Consider the following 17,512-nt stretch of genomic DNA (forward strand, 5'->3'; position numbering starts at 1 on the left):
ACGGGGGGGCGCCGCGTGCGGGCTGTCACCGCGCGGCCCGTGGCCCTCGCACACCTGCCCGGGGGGCGGCTGCAGTAGGGGGGGGGGAGGCGAGCGCGGCGGCCCCTCCCCGCGACCCCGCCGCGCGCTTCCTTTCTCTTAATTTTATTTTTATTTTTATTCTTCCCCCGCCGACAATGGAGGGAGCGGGGGGGGGGGGGGGGCGGCTGTTGGGAGGGGGGGGTAAAAAAAATTGAAACTTACACTTTTGTGCGTCCCACCGGCGTGACGCTGCGCGTTGACGTCACGGGGTGTAGCGTGCCTTGCACGGGCACACGCGGAGCGCCTAAGCCAACCGTCCGCCCCTCCGTGGGCGGAGGGAGCATGCGCGGGATTTTCGCGCTTTCCGACTCCCCGCCCTGCGGCTCTGGCGGCGGGCGCGCGGGAAGCACCGGCGCGAGATTGCTCTTCGGCCGGGCACGTGGTCGCGATGGCGCCGCCAGGGGGCGGGAACGCGCCGCGCTGCCCCGCATCCGCGGCGCCGCCTCCATCGGCCGACCCGCTGCGGGGAGGCGCCCCGCGGCGAGCTGAGGGGCGCAGGGGGCGGCAGGGACGTGCGGTTGGGTGCTGCAGCGACGTGCCGGCGCTTCCACTGGCTTGAGCGCCAGTCACACCTAGGGAAGACATCACCCATGGAGTCACCGTCCCGGGAGGTGTTCAGGAACCGCGTGGATGTGCCACTGAGGGGATGTGGTCAGTGGGCACGGTGGGGATGGGCTGATGCTGGACCAGATGATCTGAAAGGTCTTTTCCAACCTCAGTCATTGATAACAGCGCTCCTCAAGGCGTTTCCTTCATAGTAACCCCTCACTGTGTCTGTCCCACTCAACTGCTGCAGGTACCATGGCCATGCAGTGCCTTGCACTGACAGCCACCATGGCCCCATCTCCCCATTCTTCCTTCCTGGAGGGGCATGATGGCAGTGGAAAGCTGAGAAAGAAGATAACAGCGAATGTACAATGTGTGTGCAACTTCACAGGAAGAGACTGAGAACCTTCATAGAATCATAGAATTGCTCAGGTTGGAAAAGACCTTAAAGATTATGGAGTCCAACCACAAGCTAACCATCCTACCCTAACTCTAACAAGCCTCCGCTAAATCATGTCCCTGAGCACCACATCCAAACGGCTTTTAAACACATCCAGGGATGGTGACTCCACCACCTCCCTGGGGAGCCAATTCCAGTGCTTCACAACTTTCTGCAAAGAAAGTTTTCCTAATATCCAACCTGAACTTATCTTGGCACAACTTGAGGCCATTTCCCTTCGTCCTGTCACCAGTGAGAAGAGACCAACCCACACTAAATAAACATTGAGCACCTTAAAACAGATGCTATATAGATAGATACTATGCATATTTAAACTATTTGTAAAACTCAAGTCCTTGTCTACAACCCCAGCACCCCATTTACATTAATTTTTCCAAGAAAAATTTGCTCCAGTATCCTAATGACCTGCAATTTCCAGGATTGCATCCTCAATAGACAATGAGGCATGTCTGTCCCAGGGCAAAGAAGGAACTACAAAAAAAGCAAATAATTGCTTTTAGAAAATTGGAATTTAACAACTACACTGAGCAACCAGACAGTTCCTCTCATGCTTTAAGTTATACCTCACAGACCAGCTGTGGTGCCCCATCCCTGGAGGTGCTCAAAGCCAGGTTGGATGGGGCCCTGGGCAGCCTGAGCTGGTGGGCGGCAGCCCTGCTCACAGCAGTGGTTGGGGCTGGGTGGGCTTTGAGCTCTCTTCCAACCCAAACCATGCGGTGATTCTGTGAAAATTCTTAGGCTGAAAACTTGTAGCTTCTCAAGTACAGAGGAAGATAGACAGAATCTTCTCATAAAGGTGAGAAAATAATTCATTACCAGTTGTGATTTATAGGAATTAAGAAAACTATACTAGCTTTTTAGAGCTAAGGAGCAGTAACAAAGGACAGAATATGAACCTCGTACCACTGCTTCTGCAAACCATATAGCTTCACTGCAAACAAGAATCGATACTTTCTAGACCACAGTCAGTACAGAAAGTGATTGAAGACCACCTTTTTAATTACTCTAATTCTTCTGTTTACATCTGTCATGTAATTTTGCTGTTGCACCAGCAGGAAGAACTTCAGCTCTCTGCTCTCTCTTCATCTTCTCTTCTCCATCAGGTGTTTTGGAGATGTAAGACTTGTTTGTATCTGTGGGAAGGCTGCTGTGCATTACTGTATGTCTGTGGCCTCCTTCTCCATCTTCAGCACGCTTCAGAATGAGAACAGATCACAACTCCAAGCATCAATTTGCTGTGACTCCACAGCAGATGCAGAGAGGAGGAAAACATGTTTTAACTAACTTGCAATCAGAAACCTGCAATGTGCCAGAGAATGTGTACAGGGACACATTTTGATTTTTGAAAATTGAAGCCAAGCCGTCTTAAGAGAGGGACCTGTGAGAGCTCCTTAAATACAGACCTCATACCAGCTGATAAGCTTGTCAGCATTTGGCCTCCTTGGGAGGTACTATCTCCCATTTCTCAAATTTCTGCTCTATTTTAGGAAATAAAAATACAGCTTGGCTCTGTAACCTTAAGAGTTTTGCCATTCATCTGATCTAGGTTTTATTCCCCAAGGCAGGATCAGCTGTCCCTAGGCCCTCTGGTCATGTGATTGTCCAGTTTGTCTTTTATTTGCAGAAATTGAGATTCCTTAGTCTCTCTTGGTGTTCCTCGCTGTCTCGCTGTCCCTACTGTCAAGAAGCCTCTCCCCACTGGCAGTGTTAATTACTCAATGAAGTCTGTGAGAGATCCAAAGAAACAAGCTTCCTGCTCCATGAAGCTGGTAGACCCGTATCTTTATCTTCCGCCTGTTTCCTTCAGGGCAGGGTGGGCCACACAATTCCCAGCTCTTAGAACATCTTGCTGCATTTCCTTCTCTTTTCACTGGCATCACTGCCTTCCTTCACTGTCAGATCAGCTTATGGTGGTTTGACTGGTACTTGCTGCTGTTAATAAGCTATTGCCATATCCAGCCAAGCTACTAACACTGCTAGTACAGCTTACCCTTGTCATTTAGAGGTCCAGTTTCCTCCACACTCCATGTTGCCCATGTGCTGGAGCACTGCCAGGATTGCTTACAGAGCAGAAATACATTCCTTCCCTAGACAAAACCCAGGAGTGCTTTTGTGGTTAACTGTTTTGGGTTCATTCCAGCAGGCAGCAAGACCACACAAGGTTTCTCATTCTCCATCACGCACCATCCTATAGCACTGTTCTCTCATGCGAGGCACTCCCATGTGCCCCTCTGCCCACAAAGCAAAGGATATCCAACTGTAAAACCAGATAGGTACTGTGAGGCTGCTTTCTCCTCATCTTTGAAGATGGAAATAGGAACTCTTAAAGCTCTCAGAAAGTTCTGTTTAGGTTCCCACAGCAGCATTCCTTGAGCTTTCTATGCTAGGGCTGCAAGTAGTTACCTTGCAGCTCCCATAGATAACTTCCAAATGAGAAACTGAAGCACAGACTTCATATGGGATGAGCTGTACCTAAGAGTGGTTGTGGGGCAAGATATACCAATCTGGCCCTGGGAACAGGGAAATGAATCACAAAGTATAACCATAGGCCACACCACCAGCTCGTAAATTATTCCTGAAGAGCTGTGGTTATTAATTTCTAAGTGATCCAACTGTGAAATATTTTCTCCCCTAACAGATCATTCAAGAATTAAGACCTATTGTTTCTATCCTAAGATTTTATCATGAGACCACCCAGTTTTGATATGGAATTGTGGATGAAGCCATTCCTTGCATTGTAGGAAATACTGACAATATCTAAATATACCTCCAGCTTTCTGTGGGAGAGTCTCAACCATGTAATTGTAAACAAACTTATGTGTCTAATTGGTAATTTGGACTTGCATCTGGTATCCAATCAGATAATCCCAGGCTGCATCAACAAAGAGACACAGAATATTGATATTACTACTTCTTTCCTCCATCATGACCAAATCAGAACTTATTTAGGAAAGAAATAAAAGGGATGAGACAGCCCTTAGGTCACCTAGATACCTGCTGTTTGGACAATGGTACCAGAAGGACTTTTCACTCAAATCTTTTAAAAGGTAATCATGAAAAAAAAAAAATATTTTTTCTCTTAAGAGATGTAAGCCATCAATATCCCTACTCTCCTAACAGGAATTTTCCAGAGAAATACAACTAATCATAGCAGTTTATTTATACAAAAGGTTTACTTACCACAGATGTAATATTTGTATAATAGTTTCAAGGGCCCACCGGCTGAAAGAAATGCTGGAACCCAGATAGAGGCCTCTCTCATGGTCTATCATGGCCTTCCTTCTTCTCTCCCTTCCTCCCTTTCTTTTCCATAGAGTGTGCAAGAGCATCTTTCCAAACCAAGGCATTGAGAAGTTTGTATTTCAAGAAAAAACTATAGACTAGAACAGTAGACAGACTAAGCTTTCTTTTCCTAGTTAAGAAATAAAGTTTAGAAGTTTAATTTGGTAGATGTTAAACTATACTGTAAAACTTTAGAAGAATCTCTTTTAGAAGACCAAGTCTCAGACCACCTCATGAGACTGAATGTGTGCAAGTCTACGGGGCCTGAATAGCATGCATCCCAGGGTCCTGAAACAACAGGTTGATGCGGTCACCAAGCCACTCCATCATATTTGAGGAGCCATGGCTGTCAGGCAAATTCCCAATGAGCGGAAAAAGAAAAACATCACTCTCATATTTATGAAAGGGAGAAAGGAAGAACTGGGGAACTCCAGGCTGGTGAGCCTCATCTCTGTGCCTGGGAAGATCATGGAGCAGATCCTCCTGGAAGAGGGGTTAAGGAAATGAGGAGGCAATTTGAGAGTCAGTGCGGCTTCACTAAGAGCAGATCGTACCCCATCAGTCTGGTGGCCTTCTGTGGAGGAGGGACAACATCAGTGGACAAAGGACGGGCAGCTGAAGTCGTCTACCTAGTCTTGTGCAAGGCCTTTGACGCAGTCTCACATCACATCCTTATCTCTAAACTAGAGAAGTATGGATTTGAATGGTGGACTATTCAGTCAGTAATGAATTGGTTGGATAGTTGTAGCCACAAGGTTGTTGTAGATGGCTCTGTGTTCAGTTGGAGGCCAGTGATGAGTACTGTCTGCAGGGGTCCGTTGTGGAACTGGTGCTTTTCAACCTTTTTATCAGTGACATACAGTGAGATTGAGTGCATGCTCTCTATGTTTCCGAATGACACCAAGCTGAGCAGTGCAGCTGATAAAACAGAAGGAAGGCAGCCTTCCATTTTAATTTGCAATTTAAACCTACATAACATACATTTTTCTAGCTGTTTGGTGGGCATCAAAGTTGTTTCAAATGACAGTATAATACTGACCTGAAGTGTTAATATATTTTAATAGCATTGTTTTAAACAGATAAACCTCAGGATGATTTTTAAATTGTCAGAGTAGACTACAGTCTATGAATTAAATCTTCTCTATGATTCTTCTGGAATAGGCTTTTACAAGGTGCATCCTGTTTATCTATAATGTTTTAAAGAACAAAGCACTTACATCTAAGATCACATTCAATCTTTCTTTAAATATCATGATATTTTAAAAGACTAACAATTTATTCAATATAAATGCAAAGTATAAAGTTGTGGAGTCCCAAATACATATTCAAGCTGCCCTTTCTAGTTTTGTGCAAATTAATTTACTCAAAATAATTTCAAATGCAGAATATTATAAATAACATCCAACCTCTGCAGTGATTTTTTTTTAAAAACATCTGCTTGAAATTAGACTATCCATATCTACTAAGTTTATTTTGGATTTAAAACAAACAAACAAAACTGTAAACAATTACTGTAACAGTAGCTAGGAACAGGAATGCATGACAACTGTCAGTCTTCAAATATAACTTAAGTTATGCCCTTTTTCACCATCAACTTATAATCAAGTATGTAAATAAATGCAAGAACTAACACAAACAGAAGTTACCACTGAAAGAAAACACATTATATGCTGTAATTTGGAACAAAGTAGCACACAATGTTGGCTGCATCATTTGGAATACGTATTTGACTGCTTAAAACAGTTTGATACTAACAGTTAAACTTTGTAGAAAGGACTAAGACTTTTACTCACCATTACAGATTTGTTTTGTGATTGAATTTACACTGCTCTAATGAACTCATTCCTAAATGCAAAAATGACTCAAGTCATTTAATGGAAGGAGATACCATAGGCACCATAGTACACTTTTTTTCTTTTTCTTTTTTAAACAAAATCTGGTGGTGAATTAACAGTAACGAAAGGAGGATGAGAATTAAAAGGCACATTCAGGCAAAAAAAAAAATAATCAACAAAATTTGCATGATGCTACAGTTAAAAAAATAATTTAGACTGCATAATTGATCAGATAAAAAAAATAGTCTGGCAGATCCTAATCTGTCAGAGAAAGCCAGTTTTGTAAGAGGCGTGCAATTAAAATCAAACAATTCTTTAGTGTTGAATTTTGTTTTAAGGTCAGTGTAAGGCTTATTACCAAGTGCATGTTAAGAGGACTACTGAAAACCTCTCGTTTTCCAAGTGCATAGAAATACAATGAGCAATGAAGATATGTTTGCAAGAAGATGTGTTCTTGTTCATGTGCAAGTCTTATCAAGTACTTGAGCGTCTTTCAGGCCTTGGAACACATTTCATAATTGCAGCTCTCCACAGGGCAGGGGCAAGTAAAAGGCTTAGAGTAGTCACACTCAGAATAAGAAGATAGACCTGGAAATTGGAAATAAAAGCTCTCCACAGTTACAAGGCAAACTAAGAAACTATTGGAAGTTTGATGAGATCGGACATTTCTCAACAGTATTTTCAGGAAACTTCACCTGTCTCCTCATCCACCTATGTTATAAACATACACAGTTATAAACACTGTTATAAAAACATACAAGTGCAAGCACAAAACATCTGTTCACCCGGTTTGAACATTCAGTTACAAAAACAGCACAATGAACTTACATTAAAATAATTATTTAGATCTGCAGTTAAGAGGTCAATTTTGAAAGCAGAGCCAACAAGTCAAAGGCTAAACACCACTTTATGAAAAAACAAGATTAACTCAGGTTTGCATATGTAACTGCAAAGTGCATTACTATTTTAAAGACTAAAAAAAACAACAAAAATTCCTCTAAGTCATACCACACATCTTCTGAAACGAGGTCTTGGTTACATATTCTGAAAGAGTCTTACAAAATGGCAGTGGGAAGAAAACAGAAGAGCGACTTGAAGCAATTTCAGAGCTACATAAACTTATGCAGTAGATAACGGCACGAAAAATGAAAGCCTAAAGGCCTCCCTCCAAACAAACTGGATGGGCCCCCCTAGATTGATTCTGTAATCACATATGGGTCTCTTGAAACTCTATACAAACATACAGTATTTATAACTCCTAATTATATGCAGGAGTAAACATGAAAATGAATCACCTTAACATACACAAGTGAACAGCATTGTGTAAATTTTTCACACTTGCTTAATTTGGAATTGGTTCCAGCATTATACAGCCTACTGCTCACACAATGGAAAGCTCAGAGAGCCAGGCAGCGGAGTATTTTTGTGAGCAGAGACACAGAGGAGAACACACATAGCTTTAGAAAGCAGGGTCAGTTGTTACATCTCTGTAGCTATAGTTTACTGAAGTTTGCAAAGCAGATTTCCTCTGGAGACAACAGTATTCTTGTAACTTGAATATAAAAGTAAGTTAAAGTTCTCCTTCATAAGACATTTTTTTTGAGAACTGCTTTAAAAGCTTATTTCTTCTGCAGAGGATTTAAAATTAACAAATTTCACAGGTGGTGACTACAAGTTTGTTTCCTCCTTTGTTTGTTTAAATATTAGGTCAACTTCCACTTCACCATACCTGCTCTCTAATTTATTGATGTTTCCTTCCTCAATTCCTATGCTCTCAGTTACCTCTTCCTATAGCTGTATCAAGATTTCAAAAGCACAGGCTTCTAAGCCTTAGTGACTTGGGTAGTAGCTACAATTTACTGCTCAGTTAATAAGGAAGCTCTAAGGAGGAACAGTTAAGAAAAAGCATTTGTAACAATGTCATTTTAAATGTAAAACTTGCAGCTTTAATATTTTAAGTCCAAGAAGTTTAATGAGTGAAAAATCAAACTACGAATCTTGTCAAGGACACATGTTTCCATTTGTATGGGCTGATTATTTGCTAACAATTTAGAGATGCCACCAAATATGTGTGTATTTCAAATACACTGTAAAATAAAATCCCAGTAAGATACTGAGATGCAAAATGCAAAGTTAATAACTATAAAATAGCTTACCTCCCGAGATATGATCCCTGCTCTGCGTGCTCTGCTTCCCAGAACAAAAGAGAATTCACTGACTTGTGCCAGTCCTGCTGAGACAATCCATTTGATATACTGGCTGGTCTTTGGAAGAATCAGAGAAAGGACCAGCACTGCCAAGACAAACTTTGAGAACATTGAACATTTTTTTGGTTTTTTTGAATTGTTGCTGTGTTGTTATTGTTTTCTTGATTACTTTTTAAATGAAGGAAGTATAATAGATAAAATAGAACAATCAATAGAAGATACATTGCATCATATGCAACACTGGAGTGGACTTTTAATTATGTTATCTGTATTAATGTCAAAAGAGGCAAAAGGTAGACAGCAGAGTAAAAAGTACCATCTTATTTACTATAATAAAACATTTGATAATTTGATAACTTTTCATGAATCCTAAGTGAGACAAATAGGCATTTCTCCATGTGTAACAGGCTTTTACATTAAGAAAGATCTTTTCTTTAAGAATACACACACACAAAGAATGTTACATCAAACTGTATTCTATCAGCTAGATTTCTCCAACTGCAGTCAAGATGTAATATTCATTGCTATACTAGATGTGCAGTTTCTGTGCAATTTTCATAGTGACATGCAGTGCTATTCAGACTATCTAAAGATTAAAAAAAGAAACAAATACCTTCATTATGACCACAGACAATGTAAGGAAGAGTAACACTGTGAGTTCGTATATTACAAACGTGGGGAAAACATGAAGTCCTAGGAGGAAGAAAAAAAAAAAAGTGCTATTATCCCAGTACTTCTTTTAAAACCAACAACTTTTGCCAAGCATTCAGACTCACATCTAAGCCAAGTCTTAAATAGCAAAGTCTTATGTTTGTTGGAACGGACAAGTAAACAGAAAAGTATGCAGTGTTTCCAAATGCCAAAACAATATATTTTTATTCTACACTATTTGCAGATAGATATACTATGGAGTTGTATTTAGTAGAGGATTTTCATTTTTTATTTCCCCTTTAAAGGTATCTGCTACACTGGTATATTTCATTTCTATCTTATTTAAAGCATACACAGTTTGTTGCTGAACACTGCTAATGTTTCACAAGAAGCATTTGCAATGGTATTGCAAACAGCATTTGACTTTTTTCCAGATTTTTGTAACTATTGCTTTGATAAATTTTTAACTTTCAGAATAAAACTATGATGAGGAAGCTCTGATCTCACCGAATATAATAATACCCAATTTATTATTCTAGGAATCCCTGGAGACAAATATTTCAAAGCTTAATGCTGATATGTCATTATTATCATTTTTAGAGTTAACAGATTTAATTGCAAGACTATATTTTCAAAAATAAACAAAATCCCTAGGATACCTACCAACACTACCTACTCCATCACTGAAACACTCCTTGCCAAATCTCTGGAAGAGTTCATCCCAAACAACATTCAAAATCAAGTTAAATTGTGTATGACTGACGCACAAGCACTTTCATTTATAATGTTTTCTCTCTTCTGCACCAGTAAACAATCCAGAACCTGAATGAAACACATCTCTTTCATGAAAGCTATAAAAATACCACAGGAAAATAATGCCATTTTTCTGCAGTGTTTGCAATATAGACTTTGCTAGCCATTTAGCATTTTTGTATGAAGATGTAGTGGACTATTACTTGGGAAATAATGTCATTTTCAGGTTTTATATACATTACAACTACAACAGAAAATTGCTTTCATCCCATGACCCTCATTCACAATCCCTGAAATCACCTGAACAAGAAAAATCACTTTGAATGGAATCAGGGAAAGTCATTAACCTCTGAGTATGGCCTACAAGCAAAAGAACTGCATAAAGCTACATTGCTATGGTGTAGGAATTTTGTTGTTGCTGGTTTTATTGGAAAAGGAATATAGAAGAAAGGTGGCAGAACCTTATGTCTCAAACTCAGACACACAAATTTTATTCCTGATAAGCACCCATGTGCTTTTTCATTAAGCTTATCTGTAGAATCAGTAAAAGGTGAAATTTTACTCTAGAATCAGAAAAGGAAGATGCGAGATAATAAGAATTGTGAAGAGCACAAAAGCTCAAAACTACACCTGAGTAGTATTAAACATCCCAGGAAATCAAATACTTGTTGGAGAAGTCCTAAAGTCCCTGAAATCACTGCAGAAGAATCTTAAAGCTAAGTCCATCACCTATGATATGAGGAACTTATACAGGTAAACAACTTTGGAAGCTCATTCCTTTTTCACAAAAGCTCTTAAAAAGGAAACTAAAATAGTGGTGGTGTCCTTGATAAATTCCTAGTAGCTGCTGATTCTTCAACCAAATTGTTTCTGCTGAAGGCTAAGAGATCTGTAAATCAATGCGGTAACTTCTTATTGGAATGCAGGATAAATTTTCACTAATTTCCCCTGCTTTATAGATCACAGAGCCAAAAGAGACATATAGAACTAAGACTTGTCTTCTTCTCTTCCTAAATGCAGAAGAGAATGTACTTACAGCAACTTCAAGATATTCTGTCTATATGCGTATTCCACCAGAGATTTTTATACAAGTACTACTTAGCATGCACACACTCTACTTTATTTCTTAATTTCTGTCTAACCAGAGATGCACAAATACAAAGGATTATCAGAATAAGGAAAGAGATGGCAAAACAAAAGAGATGAACACTGTATCAAAAAAGAAATCTAGACGTGTGCATACACATGGAGGGGCAAGTAGCTTCTGTCTCTCTGGTGTTTATCACATGCATGTTGCTTGTTCACCTTTAGGCTGGTCTCAGAGATGATATACATGAAAAGCGGCTAGAGAAACACAGCCTGTAACAATGTCTTGTTTGACAAGAGGGCCAACCAGCATATCTGGAACTGAAGATTTCAAAGGAGGCTGTAAGTATAGCCTAGGGCTCTCATCACTACTGGTGGATCAACTTTCTCAGTTCTGAAGCAGACAGGCAACCTGAAGTTCATTTGGACTGCCTCCCAACATGGAGATTATTACCTTATTCAAAAGAGCTGAAGTACAAACTACCACAGATTTCTACACTAATCCTGTGGAGGTAAGCACCTATAGGTGATAATGTCTCTAAGCTAAAGCAAGCCTAAGCCTGTTACGTACACAATTCTGAGAAAACAAGCATACAGCCCTGCATGCACGCACATTTTGGGAAAAATAAAGCCCACCACAGTAATTCCATTATTACTACAGATCTTTGTCCTATGCAAAAACTTAGGATAAGGCCGTAAGTAAAATCAGGCTGCTATACAGGTACATCAAGGCTTCCTGACAATATGAAGGCCATCAGAGATTAACTTCACAGACAAGAGATGCACTAATTTCAGCAGGTTTACTTAGACTTTGTGACTAGGCTCAGGATTCAATAAGGACTTGTTCTCTAAGATGGAATAAGCACTTCAATCAAGAACTCAAAAACTTTAGCACCATCATCTGGTAGTGTTGGCCTGTCACTCATAGCTCGTGTACCAATTAGGTAGGTTTTCATAGCTGAACACAGTCCATGGGCCTTCAGCTCTAAGCAGTGTTGTGTAGATGGTGGCCTTGCACTGGAAGTCAAGCCAAATGGCACAGTTCATTCATATAAGTTGGTATATTTTCATGTAAGGATGACTGCAAGGAAGACTTTTCACCTTTTTTCAAGTAACTTTTTTTCTTCAGGAAAAAAAAACAAAACAAAACAAAACTTTAAACGGATTCTACCTGCCTGTTGCATTACAGCACATGAAGGTCAAAATGTAGTCATCTGCTGGAAAACCCAGCATCAACAAGGGGAATCTTAGAGATTCTTGACAGCAGACAAGATAACAGAAAACAGAACTCTGGTAGTTGAACCTCAGCCAGGTTCATTCTGACTCAGATTCTGACATAGGATTAACTCGGACACATCCTCAAGATAGGACAATCAATCAGAAAAATAACTTCAGTGATGCATTTGGATGCTGTATCTATCAAGACTTTAAAAGCCTTTTAAGGCCTTTGACACTGTCCCCCACAGCATCCTCATGGAGAAGCTGGCTACCCACAGTTTGAATGGGCAAACACCTTGCTTGGTGAAACACTGCTGGATGGCCAGGCCCAAAGAGTTGTGGCCAATGGAGTTAAATCCGGTTGGCGGCCGGTCACAAGTGGCGTTCCCCAGGGCTCTGTACTGGGGCTGCTTCTATTCAACATCTTTATCAATGACCTGATGAGGGGACTGAGTGCACCCTCAGTAAGTTTGTAGGTGACAAAGTAGAGTATTTCCCTATAGTCCTTAAAAAACGCCACTTCATACAACTCAGCTTTCTTTGCAACATCGCTCCTTTTTAAAAACTACTTCCTTGCCACTGACAGAGCTTCCACGCACTGTTAACCACACACTTCGAAAGCAACTGAAAATAAGAATGGGAGGAGACAAAACATTTGGAGGGAGATGCTTTGTTTTATGGAGAAGGTTTTTGTTTGTTTTTGCACAAGCAAGCAGCACGTTTTGTCAGATGCACATACATAGATCATCTTTCTGATTTTTAGCTAACCTGCTTGTGAGGTGGCGTTAGCACCCATTTTCTGTAAAACCACACGAGCTTGTCAGGCAATTTTCTCTCCCTTCTTACAATTCTGTTAACAGCAGTCAAAGATACTTGTTGAATTCTGTACCATAATTTCAAAAACAATTTCAGTCTTCTCTCAAATCAGTGCTGCTATCTTCTTGTCCCATGTATCAGTCTTATTGGTACTCGTAATTTACAAAGGACAGCGTTTTTGTTCAAACTCTTGCAAAATTGACTTCTGGCTTATGATTACATTCCATGCTTTTAACTCTGGTCACACATTTAGCCTCATCACTTTCTTTACTAACAGACATAAATGACTTATCTGTGAACATTTAGCAGTTATTCATCTAACCAATTGTAGGTTACATTGTAGGGACTGTCTACTGTACAGTCCTAAAAGATTTGCCATAATTTTTTTAAATGAAATGGTGAATGAGTTCTTCAAATAATGCTCTTATCTGACTGATCAGCACAAATTATCATGGGCTGGGCAAAACGGATTGAGGCTGGTGAGCACAACTTCTTCCCTTTATTTTTATCTTGAAAACTGCCAAGAAACACTTTTGGTTTCTGTTATGGTACCGCAGGCATACAACAGGTACATGTATGAGGTAAGGCATGCAAATTCTGATGAATACTGGGCTTCACTGCCATTTGAGTAGACATGGAAATAAAAAGACAGAAAGACCAAAAAGAAGAAAAAAATACAAAAATTTATGAGTGACTCTAGTTTAAAGGAGACTGGATTTGAGACAGCCCTTATTCTAGACATTGCAAAGCTCCCCAGATAGGATACATATCTCCTATATGATCCCAGAGGGAGAAGCAAGCACTTTCACTCAGCATGTCTCCTCATTCAGTATACTGAAGCACTTTAGAAATGTGTTTCAGTTTCTGTCAAACAAGGCATGCTAATGCACAGAGAATCTAGCAGTTTAAAATGAAGATATCAGTTGATTATATAAATATTCTCAGAATTAACATGTTCTGGATAACAAGCATGATGAATTACTTCTCTGGTCTTAGGCATCACGATTGCATTTCAGTCAGCAGATAGTCTTACCCAATCTTCCTGTGCTGAGAATATGCAGATTACATTTTCCTAACTAAAGAAACAAAATGCTGGAAAAAGGATCTGTTTCCATTGCCATATTCTACTTACAGAGAAAAGCAAGCTATAAGGACCTGAAACCTACTCTCGCTGACTCAAAATGGTAATAAAGTTTTGGTATAAATTACAACTATATCCAATATCAAGACAGAAGAATAGTTTCAAAAACAAACAAATAAACAACAACAAAAAAAATTAACTTATTTTTCCCTTAAAATTTTAGTAAGGTTTTTAAATAGTTCAAACAAATTCAGAATTAACAGTGAGAAAGTTACATTAAGACAAAAACTAACAGTACAACATGGGAATTCCTTATGAAAACTGATACTGCATCTATAATATAAGCAAAATCAAACCAATCGTGTCATCTTTTAATGTTTCAGTGTGCACAGAAATAAAATCCACCCCTCCCCCGAGTTTGTAGACATCAATTCTCTTTTTCTTCCCCTGCATTTGTAGGGCAGCACTATTTTTAGTAAGCTTTGTTAGAAATTACCTATGGATGCAAAGAAAATGATGGCAAGAAAGTCACGTATTGGTTCAATACAGGTCATAATCTCCTCAGTAACCATGTGACCCTGAGAAGAGATCAGAGCTCCAGCTAAGAAGCATCCCAGCTCCATTGAAACATCCAGCAGCTCTGTGATCTGTCAAGGAACAACAGAAAAATCTGTTACTGTTCTCACATCCAGAGTGACCATACATACCATTTCACTGCAAAATTACAAAACTATACATTGTGCTGGATGTAGTGAATGCCTGTGCAAATTCAACAACAAATAGAATTTGCTGATTTATTTCTGTTTTCTGCAGCACTGTATTTAGCCAAAACTCTCACAAAAGCAGTTTCCCTCCATGGTGTTGCCTCCTTTCCCACAAAAACAAAAAATTTTTTTAAAATCTGGATCACAATGCTTTATGTCACTCTTGTGGATGGCATCTGATTTCAAAGACTACAGAGAGACTAACAGCTTAGAGTCAGCACTGCACAATACACTGAGGCTGTAAAAATAAGCCATAAGAACTGCATAATTTCCAACTGTCAAACAAAGAGGAAAAAAAAGTAAAATCTTATAGTTTGGGAGAACAGTCTCAATATAGCAGACACAATAGACATTTTACTACTGTAAATTGGACCTGGATGTGCTTGTGTTTTTTACTGAATAGCAAAGAATTTAAGCATGTGGAGTTAGCTGCTGGAATGAAAAACCTATTTGAAAGAACTCAGACTCCTCTTCATTGTTGTTTTTTCTTTTCTTTTTGTTATTTGAATATGGCACTTCAAGGGAGAGATTAAACATGCAAATGACTGAACCAAAAACCAAAGAAACTGCTTAAGGCAACGCCTATAACACTAAAAAAGCAAGCAGCACTTTTCACAGGAATAAATTACTTTAAAGCCATGCTGCTGAGGACAGTCACCTCACTTAGAAAGGACAATTCTATTAATATTAATAGAATATTTAAACTGAAGACTTATTTCCATAATAATTTAGCTTAAGCAACGACACACCATGGTACATTTATGGACAACATTGATCATATGTCAAACGGTGTTACACAGAGGCACAAAGTTAACACTCAAATGACTCAAAATTAACAGAGGAGAACAAAAGGCAATGATAAACAAGCAATGCATAAAATGCCACTGAAAATAAAATCCAGTCTTCTGCGTATTTCAGCATCTCATCACATAAAGCCACTTGCATACTAGTCTTTAACTTATTGCAAGGTATTTAAGAAAACAAATTGCTTCTGTCATTGCAAATGGTTGCTGACTGTTCAAAAGCAATAAAATAATCCATTCCAGCTACTATGTGAAATATGCCACTTTTGATACATTTGTGTCTTAAAACAAAAGGAATTTTTCAGTACAGCTTCAGAGATGCGCAGCGCTTTTCACAACAACTTGAAATTGTAAGGGGGAAGAAAGAAATGCATTAAATTAATTAAAATAAGAAATACATATATATAGATATGAAACATTTTTGAAAGTCATAACTTAGTGAATATGATAGATCCAGTACAGCTTCTTCAGGTAAACTGGGAATTATTTCTACTTCTCTGCTATAAACTCATACACATTCTGGTTGAAACCTTTTTAGCTAGTATTTTAAGTATTTGCTTGCATGTGGATAGATTACCATTTAAGAAGGGATTTACCACCCCTTGTACTGGAATTGCACAATGCTATCCTGTTCTAAGAATCACTATTGAATCACTATTCAAGCAAGGCACATTTTAATTGAGAAGCAACTTGGAGAAGAGAAGGCTCTGGGGAGACTTCATTGTAGCCTTCCAATGCTTGAAGGGAGCATATGAACAGGAGGGGCAATGGCTGTTTACAAGGGTGGATAGTGATACAACAAGGGAGAATGGTTTTAAACGGAGACAGGGGAGGTTTAGGTTAGATTTTAAGAGGAAGTTTTTCACACAGAAGGTGTTGAAGCACTGGAACAGGTTGCCCAAGGAGGCTGTGGACGCCCCATCCCTGGAGGCATTCAAGGCCAGGCTGGATGTGGCCACACCTGACTTCTTTCAGTCTGTTCTTCAGATTTAGAGCTAGATTTATACCAGGACTACTTTTTCTATTCCCACCCTAGTAAGTGGCTGTCCAGTAGCATTATCAGTAAGTACATACGTTTCCTCAACTAAATCTGTAGGGTCGGGGTTTATTTTAAATAATGCATACAGACATACAATGAAGAGTGTTTTACTGGTGCAATGGCAGTTTAGATAAAATTTCTTATATAGGCAAAACTTGAGAAATATTTTGCATTTAGTAATCCCTCTCTGTCTGCACCATTTTTAAAGTTTTGCTTTATTGAACATTACTCTAATGATTACTATTCCCCAAGACGTGTTCTATTCTCTTCCCAACTCCTATATTACAGGAAGCTTCTCCACTCAAAATTAAATGAAAAACTTCTGTTAATTTGCATCCTTCTACCTCTGTATAATTTAGCTTTCATTTGTTTTCAAAGGTCCCATTTTACTCCTAACTCAGAGAGGATTGCTTTGCTCTCATGGGAATATAGGATTTTTATGTTCAAATATATTCTACCACAGCAATAAAGAAATAAACATTACTCTATGCCATGTTCCAGTTGAATTTCAGCCATTTGTTCAGCAGTTGTTTTGCCTACTAATATTGCCTATCTTACTCCTTAATCATCATAGAAGCCTGATGAATAAGGTAAGTTAGTAAAACTACAGAAACCCCTCAGGGAAATGTATTAATATTTGGGACATTCATAACTTAAATGTGTCGAAGATGGAGAGATGAATACTAAGTTTGCACTTTAAAGAAGCAAAGCCTTAATGAGAACTGAAATAATTTTTTTGTGAGCCTTTTAAAACTCCATCTCGGATGATTTTATGAAATAATTAATTTGAATATAAGATTACAGTTCTTTCTTAATCTTCTCTCCTTACTTGACAAGAAGGAGTTCAAAAGCAGGTTATGAACCATTGGGAAGTACTCCAGCAAACAAGG

General features: G+C 39.3%; 2 protein-coding genes across 5 annotated transcripts in view; both read right to left on the reverse strand.

Annotated features, from left to right (window-relative positions):
* TFDP1 (transcription factor Dp-1) overlaps positions 1–327 on the reverse strand; it is a 41,017-nt gene extending 40,690 nt beyond the window's left edge. For both annotated transcript variants that reach the window (XM_042810848.1, XM_042810846.1), the window contains exon 1: positions 244–327. The gene's annotated coding sequence lies outside the window, so the exon portion shown is untranslated. The remainder of the gene's footprint in view (positions 1–243) is intronic.
* Positions 328–5,288: 4,961 nt separating this feature from the next.
* The window catches only part of TMCO3 (transmembrane and coiled-coil domains 3), a 29,112-nt gene continuing 16,888 nt past the window's right edge, over positions 5,289–17,512 (reverse strand). For 2 of the 3 annotated variants that reach the window (XM_042809487.1, XM_042809485.1), the window contains exons 10-13: positions 14,513–14,663; positions 9,025–9,104; positions 8,361–8,510; positions 5,289–6,792 (exon numbers count right to left, since the gene is read on the reverse strand). In XM_042809487.1, coding sequence (XP_042665421.1) covers positions 6,679–6,792; positions 8,361–8,510; positions 9,025–9,104; positions 14,513–14,663 — 495 coding nt within the window. In that variant the 3' untranslated portion in view covers positions 5,289–6,678. Of the gene's footprint in view, positions 6,793–8,360; positions 8,511–9,024; positions 9,105–9,725; positions 9,885–14,512; positions 14,664–17,512 lie in introns of those variants that run through there. The other variant, XR_006167266.1, reaches the window with a different exon arrangement.

This window comes from Centrocercus urophasianus, unplaced genomic scaffold, assembly GCF_019232065.1.
Source record: "Centrocercus urophasianus isolate 14NV4802_14NV808 unplaced genomic scaffold, USGS_Curo_1.0 seq_12, whole genome shotgun sequence".
NCBI lineage: Eukaryota > Metazoa > Chordata > Aves > Galliformes > Phasianidae > Centrocercus > Centrocercus urophasianus.